Genomic DNA, 15,000 nt, shown 5'->3' on the forward strand with positions numbered 1-15,000 from the left:
ATACTTTCAATCGTGACCTCTTCTTTGACTCATTTCCATGTGGCTTGAAGACGCCTTTGAAAAATTTGACAAGAACAAAGACGGCTCATTAGGACTCAAAGAAATTCAAAGATTATTGGAAGGTTTAAACGTCAAGATGAGTCCCGCACAGGTGAAGAAGAAATTTAAGGTGAGGAAGGTGGTGAGGCTTGCGATTTCCTTCGAAGGGAACACATGAACTGGGTGACTTCACAGCTCAGGCAGCGTTTACACGAACGCGGTTACAAATGAAACCGCATCGATTTCGATGCGGTTACACCTTCTGTTTACACGACATCGATCGAGACTGTTATCGAAATCGTGTCGATTTGAAACCGGTGCCAACAGTGGAGCGTTTTCAAAACGATGCAGTTTCATATGTCGTGTAAACACTGAAACCGCATCGATTTGAATACGATTACTATTTTGGCGCGAAAAAGGCCATTTCCGAGTTCAAGTCTGCCTCCTCTTCAAAGCGAGTCTAAGTGCTAAGTTTTTGTAATGGTAATTAGTTCTACTTTACATATGAATGAAAAGTAATTTTCATAACAAAAACTTCGCACTTAGACTCGCTTTGAAGATGAGGCAGGCCAGAACTCGGAAATGGGTTATTTGCACTGTTGAATTCAAAATACTGAATTTAGCACGTAGTGCAGCGCTCGCTTATACCATCACGACTTGGATTTTCTGGCGAAAACGGCTCCGTGTGAACACTTCCAAACCGCATCGATTTTGACGCGGTTTCGAAGTCATGAAACCATGTCGATGTGGAACCGCGTTCGAGTAAACGCTTCCTCAGTTAGTAGAGCATTGCATCGGCATCATGGGTTCGAATCCCGCAACCTCGTTCCCAGGGTCTCTCTTTTCAACGACAAGGGGATCCTGGGAACGAGGTAAGCCACCTAAATTTTTCGGGTGTCTATAAGAGCGGACCATTGCTTAAATTGGACCATTTCTCCCTTTCAAAGAGAAAAGTGTTAATTAATCACAAAGGAGTAGCTTTCACTAGCGACTCGACCATGTGCAAAAGCGACGCGCGCAGGGTTATGAACTGGTAGTTAATCAGAGGCTTTTGTCCTGAAAAATAGAACAAATAATCGAAAGTCGCTTGTGTTTGCCCCTCTAGTGAAAACTACCCTTCAGGCCTGACTACACTATAAACAGGGAGGCGCGGTGGCCTCATGGTTATAGTGATCGACTTCGGATCGAGTGGTCCGGGTTCGGGACCTGGTCGGGGACATTGTGTTGTTTTCTTGGGCAAGACACTTTACTCTCACGGTGCCTCTCTCCACCCAGGTGTATATTATTGGGTACCAGCGAAGTGCTATTGGTAACCCTGCGATGGACTAGCATCATCCAGGGGGAAGTAGAAATACTCCTAGTCGCTTCATGCTACAGAAACCGGGGATAAGCTCCGGCCTGATGGGCCACTAGGCCTGTAAGCTGACTTTACCTTACACTACAAACATGCGTATACTAAAACCCGAGATTCACAAACGGTTGTTTCACAATTGTTTTCGTGTGAAAACAGCAGCCGGCAGCAATGTGAGAGTCAATGGTGCATTCACACTCTCTTTGCTTTCGGCGCTTGTTTTACTGGCTAGAAGCCATTCAACGTTGCGAATAAGGATATAAATACGACTTATGTTTATTCTTTCTGAAGTGTCAAGCATCAACAGTAAGTTATTTGGAAACGAGGTTTGAAAAAATTCAGCTGCACACGGTTAATTAGCCTGCAGAGCAGACGTATTTCAGTAAGAAGTGATGAATATTCCTTGGAGTCTAAGGCGCCATCTTGGCGAGCAAAAAAAAAAATGGTTTCAGGGGAGAGGACGATGGGTTTGAAAAAATAGAGTGGAGTGGAGGAGAGGAGTGGGAAGTAGTTGGTGGACTGGTGCACTGCCACTGGTCCCAATCTCTCTTTCCTGCGCTTCCAATATGGCGGCCTTTCAACGAACGTTCATCGAAAACCAATTCAAACGAGCAATAATGAAAGAACGCCTGCTTTGCAGGCTAACCGTTAATGTTTTAATGACCAAAGTTATAGTGTATGTATTTAATATATAAGTATAGGTAACGAAGGTCTCTTCGAGAAGGAAACGGTTTTTGTTTTCTCTCTTTTTTTCCAGGAAGTCAACACGGATGGAGATGCAGTTCTCAACAAGAATGAGTTTGCTAACTTCTTTAAGTCCATTTCCACCAGAAAGGAAATTGTAAACCTCATGAAGAGGTTTTCGTCAAATGGCGCGCATATGACAGTTAACGATTTTCGGTTGTTTTTGATTACCGAGCAAGGGGTGAGTTGTAAGACGAGGAGCAGCAGTCTTGGACAAAACTCTTGGAAAACATTTCAGCTTAAACATCATTTGACATGCACTCACAAAGTATACTGCTCCTCTTCCCCCACCCCCACCCCCTCCCCCCTTTCCCCTATAGCGAGCCTTTGGCTATTTCTTAACCAATATTAACGTAGGGGGAGGGGGAAAGTAGGAGGAATTTAATCATTATCACACAGACAAATTAGTGCATCACATTTTCCTTACGAGTATTGTCCAAGATTGAGGCTTGTTTGTCTGTTCGATCAAAATGTTCCTCGCTTCACTCGTCATCTGTTCAGTCTGTACACTTTAACGATATGTCATTCAGCCATTTGGTTGTTTTTTCACTGAGCTGTTCGGTCGTTCATTCAGTGAGTCAGCCAGTCAGTCAGTCAGCCAGCCAGTCAGTCTGTCTGTCCGTCAGTCAGTCTATCAGTCAGTCAGTCTACCAGTCACTAAAATCAGTCAGTCAATCTGTCAGTTAGAGAAACAGTCAATCAGTAAATCAACAAATGAGTCATTCAGTCACTCAGCCAGTCAGTCTATCAGCCAGTCAATCAGTCTGTCTGTCTGTCTGTCAGTCAGTCTGAGTCAGTCAATGAGTCCGATGTTCAGTCAATCTGTCAGCCAGTCAGTCAGATACTTGGTCAGTCGGTCAGCCAGTTAGTCAGTCGGTATGCATTTGCACGAAAAAAAAAATGAAACCAAAGAAACTTGTCGAGTTTCATAACCAACTCCATATAGGACGTTTTCAACCAACCCGTGTAGAGACACCAATAACAATAGAGAAATGTACGACTTCTGGTGGACGAACAAAAGAAGCCAAGGAGGGATCTTTTGTTTTCGTCCACCAAGATGGCGGCGATGACGTCGCGTGAAAAACCTCCTATATTAGCGACCTTCAGATTGGAGTACGAGAACGACTACAAATACGAGCGTTCTGTACTGGGCACGCGCATTACCGTTGAAGAACGAAAGTGTTCGAAATGTGCGTGCTCAGAACTGATAACTCGTACTCATAGTTGACCTCGTACTCCAATCTGAAGGTCGCTATTAGAAAGCTTTAGCAACGACAACGGCGACGGCAACGAGAACGTCACAAATTTGCATATTCAGTGGGCAAAATCAATAGCTTTGCACGCCCTGCACGTGCGTTTTTCACTTTTGTCCGTTTCTTTGCTTTCGTCTGCAAAACAACAACGTGAAATAGCCAAATTTGAGGTTTTATGAAAAACTTCAGCACTCTATGATAATTTTTTATTTTCTCCCCCAAACTACCACACCCTTATTACATTAAAAAGGTTGAAATAGTCAGGAATTGATTACAATAACGCGAATTTATATTTTGAGATGACGTTCTCGTTGCCATCGCCGTTGTCGTTGCTTAAAGGGACACTGTCACAGGTTGACATGCGCAGTAGCATTCACTCTCTCCGAGACTTGTCACGCTCGACCGCCATTATGGAGATATCGGTAAGTTGAAGAATTCTGCATATATTTTGCATTAAATCAAGTTTATCTAAAGCAAATGCTATCTTTATCTAAATTTCCCTCTGTCTTCGACCTTTCGTTTCCGCCCTGAGTTGATGCGTTTACCACCATGTCCGGATCCTCCGCTAGACGCCATTTTGAATTTGTGATTGCTAGTAACTTGAAAAAGTCAGGCTGACTTTTTCAAGTTTCGATCAGCTACACGAGCATGCGCAGACCGTGACCGTGTCCGTTTAAGCTCCCTATTAATAGGGAGTTTAAGATCTACGACGCGACGGCAACGAAACAATCACAAGTTTGCATATTTAATGAGCAAAAACAATAGCTTTGCACGCTCTGCACGTGCAGTTTTCATTTTCGTACATTCTTTTCACGTTTTCGGCAAATCTGCGACGTGAAATGACCAATTCTCAAGTTTTACGAAGAACGTAAACACAAGGCAGCGAATTTGAATTTTTCTGTCGTAGCTTCAACACCGCATCTCCAAATTCAGCTCCTGGAAAGTTGCGCTAGTTTTTAGAAGTTAGACAAACCTACATAATGACGAAAAAGATTAATAAACCTGAATTTCGAATTTAAATGACGTTTTCGTTACCGTCGCGTCGTAAATCTTAAACTCCGTATTAACTATGCACGGACGGATACCGAAAGTTCCAGGACAATAGTCTCTCCCAGATTTTTTAACTAATGAATCAATGCATACAGTACATACCAGAAACCCATAAGGGTTGAAACGTGTAACGCGCGTTCACAGCTTCCGAATATTCAGTGCCAACTGATTGGTTGAATGTTTCAGTGCTAAGTACCATATTTGGAAACCCCTCACTTTTGTTTTTCCAAATATGGTACTTAGCAAATTGAATATTCAGAAGCTTGTTTCCCAGCACACAAGGGGCCGTTACACGTTTCAACCCTTATGGGTTTCTGTACATACTTAATTGACCGCTCCCCATAGGGGCTTTTCAGAGCCAATGAAACACAACGAAACGACGGAATAAAACAACAACAACTGTACAACAACTATTAAGAATCCCAACTGGCCGGAGGCAAACCAGTTGGCTACTTACAAGTGCAGCTAGGAAGTTGCACCAGGGACTACCAGGAACAAATTCAACGAGTGGTCAGAGCGGGTCTTGAACCCGGGATCTCCGGATCTCAAGGCAAGCGCCCTAACCACTGGGCCACACTGCCTCCTCCACACCTCCACACTGTCTCTAGTACTGAAACATACTTAGCAATATAGAGTGTTTTCACTCACGTGATCAGTAACCTTTTTTTCCCACCGAATCACCGAATCCCGAATCCCAGGGGATTAGTTGGGTACACCAACATGGCCGCCGTTCTATTGTTTAGGGACACCAACATGGCTGCCGTGACGTCATATGAAAACACTCTAAAAATGTGGTAGTGTCAAGAAAAATGAAAAAGAAAAACAGCTCACTTCCGTTTTTCGGTTACTGTAATGCTACTTTTGTATTGCTTACTTAAAGATGTGTGATGCCAGCAAGGAGTACTGTGAGGAAATGATCAAGACGTATGAACCAACTGAATCTCGAAAGAGAAAGGGAGAACTGGGAATTGACGGTTCGTAACCACTCCGTTTGCATTAAAAAAAAAATGTTTTTCGTCCTTTTTAACCATGCATATCTTCTACAGATGCATAATGGGCTTCATCGTACTTTGCATAATAATAATAATCATAATCATAAGCTCATTATTATTATTCCCCCACTGGGACATTAAAACAAAGAGACCTGAACCAGTTAAGCTTGACTTGACATGCCTCCAGCATGGCGGATTTTGTACCATGTGATCGTTAGTTGCAAAAGGCCTATTACTCTTGGTCTTGGAACTGCATGATGCTTCAGTGAACTGGATCTCGATTGTTTTAATGCAAATAACCACCCAAAATGAACTGTATTATGGGATTGGTGAAAAAAGCGAATTGGAATAAAAATAAGATTAACTGTACACAAAAGGATTATAAAGATCACTATTAAAAACCCTAAAATTATTTAACATTCGTGTTTCAGTAATATAATTGTGCCAGAAATATTTGTGTATGGCCGTTTTAAAAGAATGAAGTGACTTCTTTGTAATGCCTACTGGGATACTATCTCACAGCCTAGAACCAGAGGAGAGGCTGCAAAGGGTCACCCTCCTTCGGTGTCCCGTGGATGTCCCGTGGTGTCTCAAAGTGTCTCCAAACCGAAGAACCTGGTTAAGGTCATGACTAGAGGGTCACTTTGTGACGCCTACATACAGTAAAGCCGCGGCTACACGAACGATTTTTGTCTCGCGCCGGTGATGCGATTTTTTTCAAATTTTGTCGCGTCGCCTGCGCGCCAGGGTGGCTACACTTGCGACAAATTTTGGCGACAAATTGAAGGCCACGCGAATCGTCTACTTCAAGAGACCTGGGCACTATAAACAGACATTCCTTCTTTAAATTCATTTGCTCAATACTCTTTAGTCGCGTCGCAAGCGCACGGAAAAAGTTGCAGGGTGGCTACACGGGCAACTATCTCTGCGATTTTGTTGCGAATGTTTCAACTCTGGCGACTTTTTTCTCGTGATTTTTTCGCCTGTCGTGTCGTCAGTTCAAGGGTGGCTACACGTGTGATTTTCAGCTCGCGCTGGCGACGCGACAAAGTTTGAAAAAATCGCATCACCAGCGCGAGTAAAAAATCGCTCGTGTAGCCGCGGCTTAAGCAACGTGACTCGAAGAGCCTGTTCCAGTTCATGTCTGCCTCTTTTTCAAAGCGAGTCTTAAAGCGAAGTTTTTCTTATGAAAATTAGTTTTCTTTCATATGTAAAGTAGAACTAATTACCATCACAAACACTTCGCACATAGACTCGCTTTGAAGAGGAGGCAAACATGCACTCGGAAATGGCCTATAATGTACTGAACCTTCTTTCTAACTGGAGCAATCCAGCTTTAAATATGATTGTACTCAGTTTCGTATCCTTCTGTTTTCTAGAAGGCATTAAAAAGTGCATACTTGTTTTTTTTTTTCTAACCGCATCTAAATGTAATCAAAATGTTCGCACGACGAATTCTACATCTGAAAGTCTTCCGTTTCAAGCATGTTCGCCGTGAATTTTGAAACTATTTTGTCCATTGCAGGTCTTACAAACTATCTGAAGTCGCCCGAGGGAGATATATTCAACCCCGCTCATGATGAGATTTTCCAAGATATGACTCATCCATTCACGGATTATTTCATCGCCTCATCACATAACACCTACCTCCTTCAAGACCAGTGGAGTGGGCCTTCCAGTGTCGACGCCTACATCAATGCTCTGAGGAAAGGCTGCCGCTGCGTAGAACTGGATTGTTGGGATGGAGGTAACGGGGAACCAGTGGTGTACCATGGACACACGCTGACCTCGAAAATCTTCTTTAAAGATGTCATAGAAGCCGTTAAGAAGCATGCCTTTGAGGTGTCAGAGTAAGTCAAGTTTGTGTTTATGGGACAACTTGGTGTTCTTTGAAATGCGGGAAGAATCGAAGACCTTAGGTCATCACAGTTATGAAAGTAACTTAAAGGAGCACTGTCGCACTAAATTTCAGTGCTGTTTTTTGGTCAAAACTAACGTAGAAATTGAAATTAGTACTTTAGCTCACTCGTACAACATTCCTGACGATCCATTGAGAAGATATTTATGACACAAAGTCAGCTATTTGCATTTAATTTTTGGTGACTTTCGGAAGACATCGGCCAGTTTCAATCCATTTCCATCCTCTTCGTCCATCCTTGGCCGCAAACGACAAAGAATAGTTTCAGTGAACTTCAATGGTTATTGATGCGAAGACGCCTTTTAGTGTTTTGAAGTTTGACTAAAATAGCGTGACATTGTCCCTTTAAATATCAAGGAAAGGAAAGCCTAAGAAATTCACTGCGATGATGTACTCTTTTAACATGATTCTTTCCGCTGTTCAAATATGTGGCTTTTACATGTATTCCCTTCAATTTCAAATCCTCTCCGGTTTTAAAACGAACTCCCGACTTGACCAGCTCCCAGTTGCAAGAAAGCGCAATGGACCATTTTACAGTTCTGTACTCAGGTACCAGGCCTTTGAATAAAAGACTTTGTTTTAATACAAACCGCACTGCTTTTCTTCTGTTAATAGAAACTCGTTAACATTACAACAACATGATTTACATACAATACAATGAGGTTTGTATTAAAACAAGGTCAACTCCAGCCTCGCTTTTATTCAGAGGCCTGGTAACTGAGCACAGAACTGGAACATGGTCTATTGGCAGAGCACTGCACCGGTATTGCACCGGTATTGCAGAGGTTCAAGCTTTCGTCGGAAAACTGCATTGAATTCCAAGTTAATAAGTCTACCCTTGACTAGCAACCATGTGACCAAAAACTCTGTAGAGACACAGAACACGGTAACCTTGTGACGTCATTTCCGCTGTGTTGGTGATATAAAAAAGGGCCATTGAGAGATGTCAGTAGCCCCTGAGTTGGAGCTCATTTGCCTCTCCCATAGACCTTATTCATAAATGGCGGTCAATTTATACTTCTTTTGTCCAAGTGCAAATTAGCCTACCAAGCCTCGATACCATACAGTGAATTGAAAAGAATTCTTTCTGTAAAATGAGGCTTGGTAGGCTAATTTGCACTTGGACATAAGAATTATAAATGTGACAGCCATTTATGAATAAGGTCTATACAATCCTTAAGAGTCAACCTTCGCGCATATTTTTTTATTTTAAGAACGCCACAAGTTGTTCGGCTCCGCACGCACTGTTTCGAAATGGCCAATCATAATAAAGTTATTGTCAAACGAAGACAAAATTAGTAAAAACAATGTATGCAAATTTATGTAAATGCGAGACTCCTGCTCAAGGGTTCGTTCTAAAAATAGAAAGATACGCGCAAAGGTTGACTCAAGGATACAGTGCATAGCGAGATTCCTCGTCATTGGTTCCTGGAGATGTGTTGTCAGTCGTGAGGACCAGGCCTCGTTTGTTCAAATGGTGGATAGCGCTATCCGCCGGCTAAATCAGCATCCAGTGGATAAGTCGTAGCTATCCGGTTGATAGCGTTATCCACATTTTGAACAACTGGGGCCAGACTTGGCGGCGGTGACATTCAAGCTATAGTTTTGCTTTTCTTTTTTCCAGATACCCAGTAATACTCTCGCTAGAAAACCATTGCAACATTGAGAATCAAAAGAAAATGGCGGAATATCTTGAGAGCATTTTAGGCGGTATCCTTCATGAAATTTACTTGATATTTAAATGAGGGAACAATTCCTCAAACGCACGAGCACGAGGGAAACACACGAGCGTACGAACGCACGCACGCACGCACGCACGCACGCACTCTCGAACGAACGAACGAACGAACGAATGAACACACGGTCGCACGAACGCATGCATGCACGAACGAAAAAAAGTCAAATTAATGGAATGGCACGAGTGAAATGAATGAAAAACGGACAGACCCGGCGAAAGGACGCAGTGAGAGCCACAGTTAACCGAGGATTAGCGCTAATTGGGAAATTAAAAGGTCACCTTAGCTCAATGACCTGCTTGGTTTAATTTATAATTTAAAGAGTGTGGCCCAGTTTCTTCAGTTAATCAAGAAATAAACCAAACCAGTATCCCATATTTCGGAGCAAATGACAAGTGTCCTTTAGTTTGAGTGGTTGCCTCAGGCGATAACACGTGACGAAAGATGTTCTCAATTGGCGCGTTCACACTAGAAGTCTTACCATGAGCTCCCCTCGGAGAAATGGCTGTGGTTGGGCTTACTCTAGGTTTTGATCGATTTCACGCTTGCGGGAAAAAAAGAGGTCCTCTGTTAAATTCCATTAGTTACTGTTCCTTAACTCAGACATTCTTAGATGTTTTATATAAAGTTCCTGTTGATGCAGGTTTTACGACTTTTCCGTCTCCTGAATTCTTCAAAAACAGAATTTTGGTTAAGGTATTGTTGCTTTAATTTCTTTTAAAGACCAAAATATCCATTGCAAAAATTACATTTGATATTAAATTTCAGTCTGTTTGAAGTCAGCTTTATAAAGTGTCAGTAGCGAGTGGTGGTTCAGTAGCCAGGGTGGCTTAGTGCTTATCAACCGCGACTCCCACCTCTGCGATCCAGGCTCAACCCTTGCCTCGAGGTCGTATAGCAATAATAGTTTATTGATATCCCTCTCGCAGCCTAAAGGCTGAATTACAAGGATGGTCAGTGACAATAACAGACATACAATACAAAGACAGTCAAATAGATAATTATATAAATATGATTAAAAGCACAACTGATCTTGATACTTAATGGTGCAGAAATCTGCAAACCGCTTTGTCTTAGGGACAAAGCGCACTGGAACACGTTCGCCTGAACGGAGGCAGTATGGCCTGTCAATCGACACACACGGAATTAATGGCTTGAGTGCAGGAGACGACAGACAGTCAAGCTTGTTAAAATTTGTGCAAGCTTCCTCCCTTCTCTGGGAAAGGGTAGTGATGCCAGATTGAATTAAGGCATCGTCATAATGACAGTTCGGTAGAACTGTGGGCTGAGTTTCAGTCGATCTCAATCTGACTCCGAGGGTTTTTCTCCTGGTATTCCGGTTTTCCTCGCTCTTCGAAATCGACTCTAGAATCAATAACATCTGGGCGGATACCCTCGTATATAGGGATAACCTCTGGTATCTCTCCCTTTCATTGAATTGAATGAATAAAGTTGGTATCACACCAGTGTTTGTAATTAGGTTTCTGTTGTAACAGGGAAAGAAATTAAAAACAGACGAAGAAAATGACGATGACGAAGGTGTGGTCACAGATGAGGATGAGGCTGCAGACATTGATCAAGAGAAGGCTTCCGCTTTACTTGAGAGTAATGCCGCGGGCGCAGCAGGAGTCGCTAGGGCCAGTGCTCCATCAACGTCAACACCTCCGATGAAGAGAAAAGACAAAAAACCTAAACGGGTATGCAAGCATGCAGTTTATATCTCAGTATTGTTCAAAAATGACAGCAACAACGCTAATAATGATGATGATACTTACTATTTCGCCATTTGTGGCTAAAGAATATCACGCTCTGTTTCTAGGCAATTAAGGAAAGAGCAAATTTTCGTCGCCTTTTTGCCGGCTGTAGGTATTTGCTTTGAGTACAGTTCTTACGGGCTCCGCGTCCCTCAAATCTTGGCCACCATGGCAACGTTTAGCCGTGGCGGCTTGATTGGCGGAAAGTACGGCGCGTTCATTAGTCAGTCACTCGCGACAGTTAAAGTGCTATTACGATCAAAATCATTTTCGTTTTTTTTTGAGATTTTGAAAGTGTGATGCTTAACACTTGATTGGCAAAATGTTGAGCTTTGATTTTTATCCAAAGGCTTTTTACTTTGAGTGTAAATTTTGGATTTCACAGTCCGCCATTACTCACGTTCCAAACTGACTGATTGGACCTCAGAGGGTTGGATCTATGAAAAAGTGACGTCATTAACTCACTAGCTAGCTAGAAAATGGCCTATTGAGTCTTTGACGTCATTTTCTCCTCGATCAAGCACTCTCAAGATGTTAAAGTTAGTATTGGTGAACCATCAAATAGAAAAATTTCCAGTTAAAATAAACAGGTGTCTTTTTTAAGTCAAGGCTTAAAATTTGGGCCATTTACTGTTTAGTTAACATAGGTTTGAAAGGCAGAGAAAAATTAAAAAAGAAAAATGATTTTTTGGTCAAAGTAGCACTGAAATAAACCAAAAAAAACCCTCGAAATTCCCATGGACCCTCTAGGAAAAAAATATTCTTAAATGCCAGAGATAATCAATCAAGCACTCAATTTAAACTTAAACTAAACATAATTTGTAAACTCTGTTAAACCCTTGTTCTTGTATCGCACCCTTGCTAGGAATCTTTGAGGAAATCTTTTCGTGCTGTTGGAAAAGTCGTCCGAGTTGGTAAACTTAGAGGTCATCCGGACGTAAGTTAACTTTAACTAAACCATAAACTTTAAAATACTCCCATAAAAATAAGTTAAATTAAAATCTATGATTGCAAACAGCCAACTCGACGTTACTGGATAGGTGTTCTGTAACTGGAAAGTACATGGACAGTCGGCGTTGATCCTGGGTGGGTGTCGTGGCATTCGTCGTTTGTTTTCGTTTACTGTCGTTTATCCTCCGCGTTCTGTCGTTGGTTGTCGTTGACAACATTAATTAATTGTCTCTGTTCTTCGTGGACTGTTGTGTAATGGCAATGAGCTTCGTTGTCTTTGAGTGCCAGCAGCTGTGGAGATTCTCATTTTTTTAACCGGTCGACACGTAAGTTTGACGGAAGTATTCTCCAGTGATGAAAGTGATACACAACCAAACTTTCTTGAGAGGATCAGAAGTTTTCTTTGCTTGTCTTCAAAATTACTACTGAATTTGATCCGTTTTCAAAGGATTAATACCCCTTTTCAGGACCTTTCACACTCTTTAGATAGGGTCACTTCATTGATGAGCAAATGCGTTGTCCTTTCAAACCCTCCTTTAAAAGTTTGGTTTTATCAACGGAGTTGATAATGTAAATTGGCCACCGTACAGAGATTCTAAAAGCTGACGTTTCGAGCGTTAGCCCTTCGTCAGAGTGAATTTGCGAATTGGATTCACTCTGACGAAGGGCTAACGCTCGAAACGTCAGCTTTTAGAATCTCTGTACGGTGGCCAATTTACATTATCAACTCCGTTGATAAAACCAAATTTTTGTCTACTACTTCCCCACCGACGCAGCACCACAGTTTCTTTAGAAACTACGCCCTTCCTCCTTTAAAAGGGTCTCTTCTCAGATTAGACGGTTTTCAAAAGCCCGTTTTTACGAAAAGTCACACACAGTTGTAGATCAATTTGTGGGACTCATTTGTTCCCGTGATAGGACTCAATGAATGAAAGATACATTTCTTTCAGACAGTTTTTATATCAGAAATCTCTTTTAGTTGAACGTTCAACCAAAGCTGTTCCCAAATCAGTGAGTCTTTTAAAATATTATAAGTATACCTTTTGTTGACGCTTGAACCAGATGCGCAATTCTAATTCCTACAGTACGTAGAATCCTTCGAACTACTGAATCTCTCCATGAAAATCGACTCATTCGGGGAAAACATATCCCTTTCTTGAACGGACAAGAAATCTAGCAGTCCACGCAAAATCGTAGCATGCTTGATTTTTCGTGGAGTTGGCTGTTGTTCAGTTCAACCTATACAGAACATTAAACTACAGTTAAAAGAATAAACGAAGAAACTAAAATTGAAAGCTTTTAAAGTAGGAAATATAACATATCGCGGTAACAATAAACTTAGCTAACTTAAATGATTGCAGTTTTAAATAACATCTAAACGCAATTCACTTACATATCGTAAAGATATGCATAAATGACAAGGGCTGAACGACTTTGAGTTGGGTCAAAGTCCCAGTTGATGCAAGTAAAACTATCTCGACTCCCAAGGAAAAAAGGATGAAGGTTGTTTCGTTTAATGACAACTCAATAAATTGGTAGCTTTAATTTAAAAGCCAACATTTTATTTCCGGAGCAGCGAGTGTTTCACTGTTGAAAGGCCAAAGAAACGCCACCGCGACTGTCATTAAAATGGAGAGAATAAAGGCTGCGCGTGCATGACGTTTTCGCACGCTTTTCTTCAACAAGTGTGCTGCACGTGCGTTATTACGTTGGCGCATTTCTTTTGTATATTCCGAGATGAATAAATTAAAAAGGAAGCAGGCAAAAGGCTGAAAATCTGAATGGCCCTACGGAAAAGTGTTTTCACGTGACGTCACGGCGGCCATGTTCGTGTCCCTAAACAAAGGAACGGTGGCCTTGTTGATGTCCCCAACTAATCCTCTGGGAATTCAGCTTTTGTTTCGGTGTTATAACAAAGTTACTGATCACGTGAGTGACAACACTCTATAGCATTCAGTCGGGTCTACAATAAAGTATCAAGGCATTTGATAACTTTCTAATTCTACATTTCATAACTTTCTCAATGGTACATAGTTTGTGTAAACCTTGAAACCGTTGTGCATACGATGTTTTTCTACATTTGGGATGTAGCGATGGCGCAGTGGTGAGAGCACTCGCCTCCCACCAATGTGGCCCGGGTTCGATTCGCATACTCGGCGTCATATATGGGTTCAGTTTGTTGGTTCTTTACTCTGCACCGAGAGGTTTTCTCCGGCCTCTCCTCAAAAACCAACATTTGATTTGATTTGTGTTCATTGCTAATTTCAGTTTACAGTGTCCCTAGCTCCAGCGCTAGAACGACTAGACACTTAAATAAAGTTCCTTTCCTTTCCTTATTGGACATTGAAGTCTCCCAGAACCGGTTTTCACCCCTCGTCTCCCGAGAGGATTTGAACTGGGTAATCAACAAATGTAGTGATGCAAAACTTATGGTTGGTCTTCACGCATTAACTTGCCAATAATCGGTGTCTCTTGTCCAAACGCAAAAGGAACTAATCAAGACGCCATTGAGTTTGCGTATGTTGGTTAACAGTTATGCTAGGGACCCTATAAAGACGTCGATAAATTGCTTAGCACACAATAGAGCAGTTTTTAAATGACTGTCGAAGTAATTACGAGATTGCAATTGCTGCGCATAGTGATTGGTTTAAAAATCTCGCGCCAGTTTATCAACCAATGAGAAGGAAAACCGCAAAAACCACTCGCGATTTTCCGCGCGGTTTGAGCAAGTTAAATGGAATAGGCCAAGTTCGATATATCATTATTCGGGCATGGCTACAAAACTTTATGGTCAAATTTCACGGTTCAATTCGGTTTTCTTTGTGTCACAACTCTCAAGGGAGATTTCCAAACAAAAGAATATTCAAATTTAACCATAAAGCCCCGTAGCCTGTAGGCTCGATTGACCAGCCGTTTTGTGCGCCCGCGTTCCTCCGCGCACACCACGGCTGGATCACTGTCCAGCCAATTGTATTCTCCACCAATCAGAAAGGCGCCTGCCTGCCAAGTACAAAATACAATTGCGACGGTTGCTACGTCACGGACAAACGACGCGGACCAGCCGTTCGTTTGGGAGGAGGATGTTAACTCGACTACCAAAACGGCTGGAAATCTATCCTACCCGTAGTTATGTGTGAATTTTGATATCGAACGTGACCTATTGGTACGAATTTGGATTGGTTCATTGCGCTAGCTGTTTGGACCTTCTGTGA

At 42.0% G+C, this 15,000-nt stretch overlaps 1 protein-coding gene across 1 annotated transcript in view; it reads left to right on the plus strand.

The window, feature by feature from the left end:
* The window catches only part of LOC137974061 (1-phosphatidylinositol 4,5-bisphosphate phosphodiesterase delta-4-like), a 39,837-nt gene that overhangs the window by 13,266 nt on the left and 11,571 nt on the right, over window positions 1-15,000 (plus strand). Inside the window, exons 6-13 of the mRNA XM_068820979.1 lie at window positions 40-169; window positions 2,148-2,315; window positions 5,318-5,411; window positions 6,955-7,279; window positions 8,972-9,057; window positions 9,697-9,779; window positions 10,580-10,780; window positions 11,703-11,774. Of these exons, the coding sequence (XP_068677080.1) occupies window positions 40-169; window positions 2,148-2,315; window positions 5,318-5,411; window positions 6,955-7,279; window positions 8,972-9,057; window positions 9,697-9,779; window positions 10,580-10,780; window positions 11,703-11,774 (1,159 nt within the window). The remainder of the gene's footprint in view (window positions 1-39; window positions 170-2,147; window positions 2,316-5,317; window positions 5,412-6,954; window positions 7,280-8,971; window positions 9,058-9,696; window positions 9,780-10,579; window positions 10,781-11,702; window positions 11,775-15,000) is intronic.

This window comes from Montipora foliosa, chromosome 10 (assembly GCF_036669935.1).
Source record: "Montipora foliosa isolate CH-2021 chromosome 10, ASM3666993v2, whole genome shotgun sequence".
Classification (NCBI taxonomy): Eukaryota; Metazoa; Cnidaria; class Anthozoa; order Scleractinia; family Acroporidae; genus Montipora; species Montipora foliosa.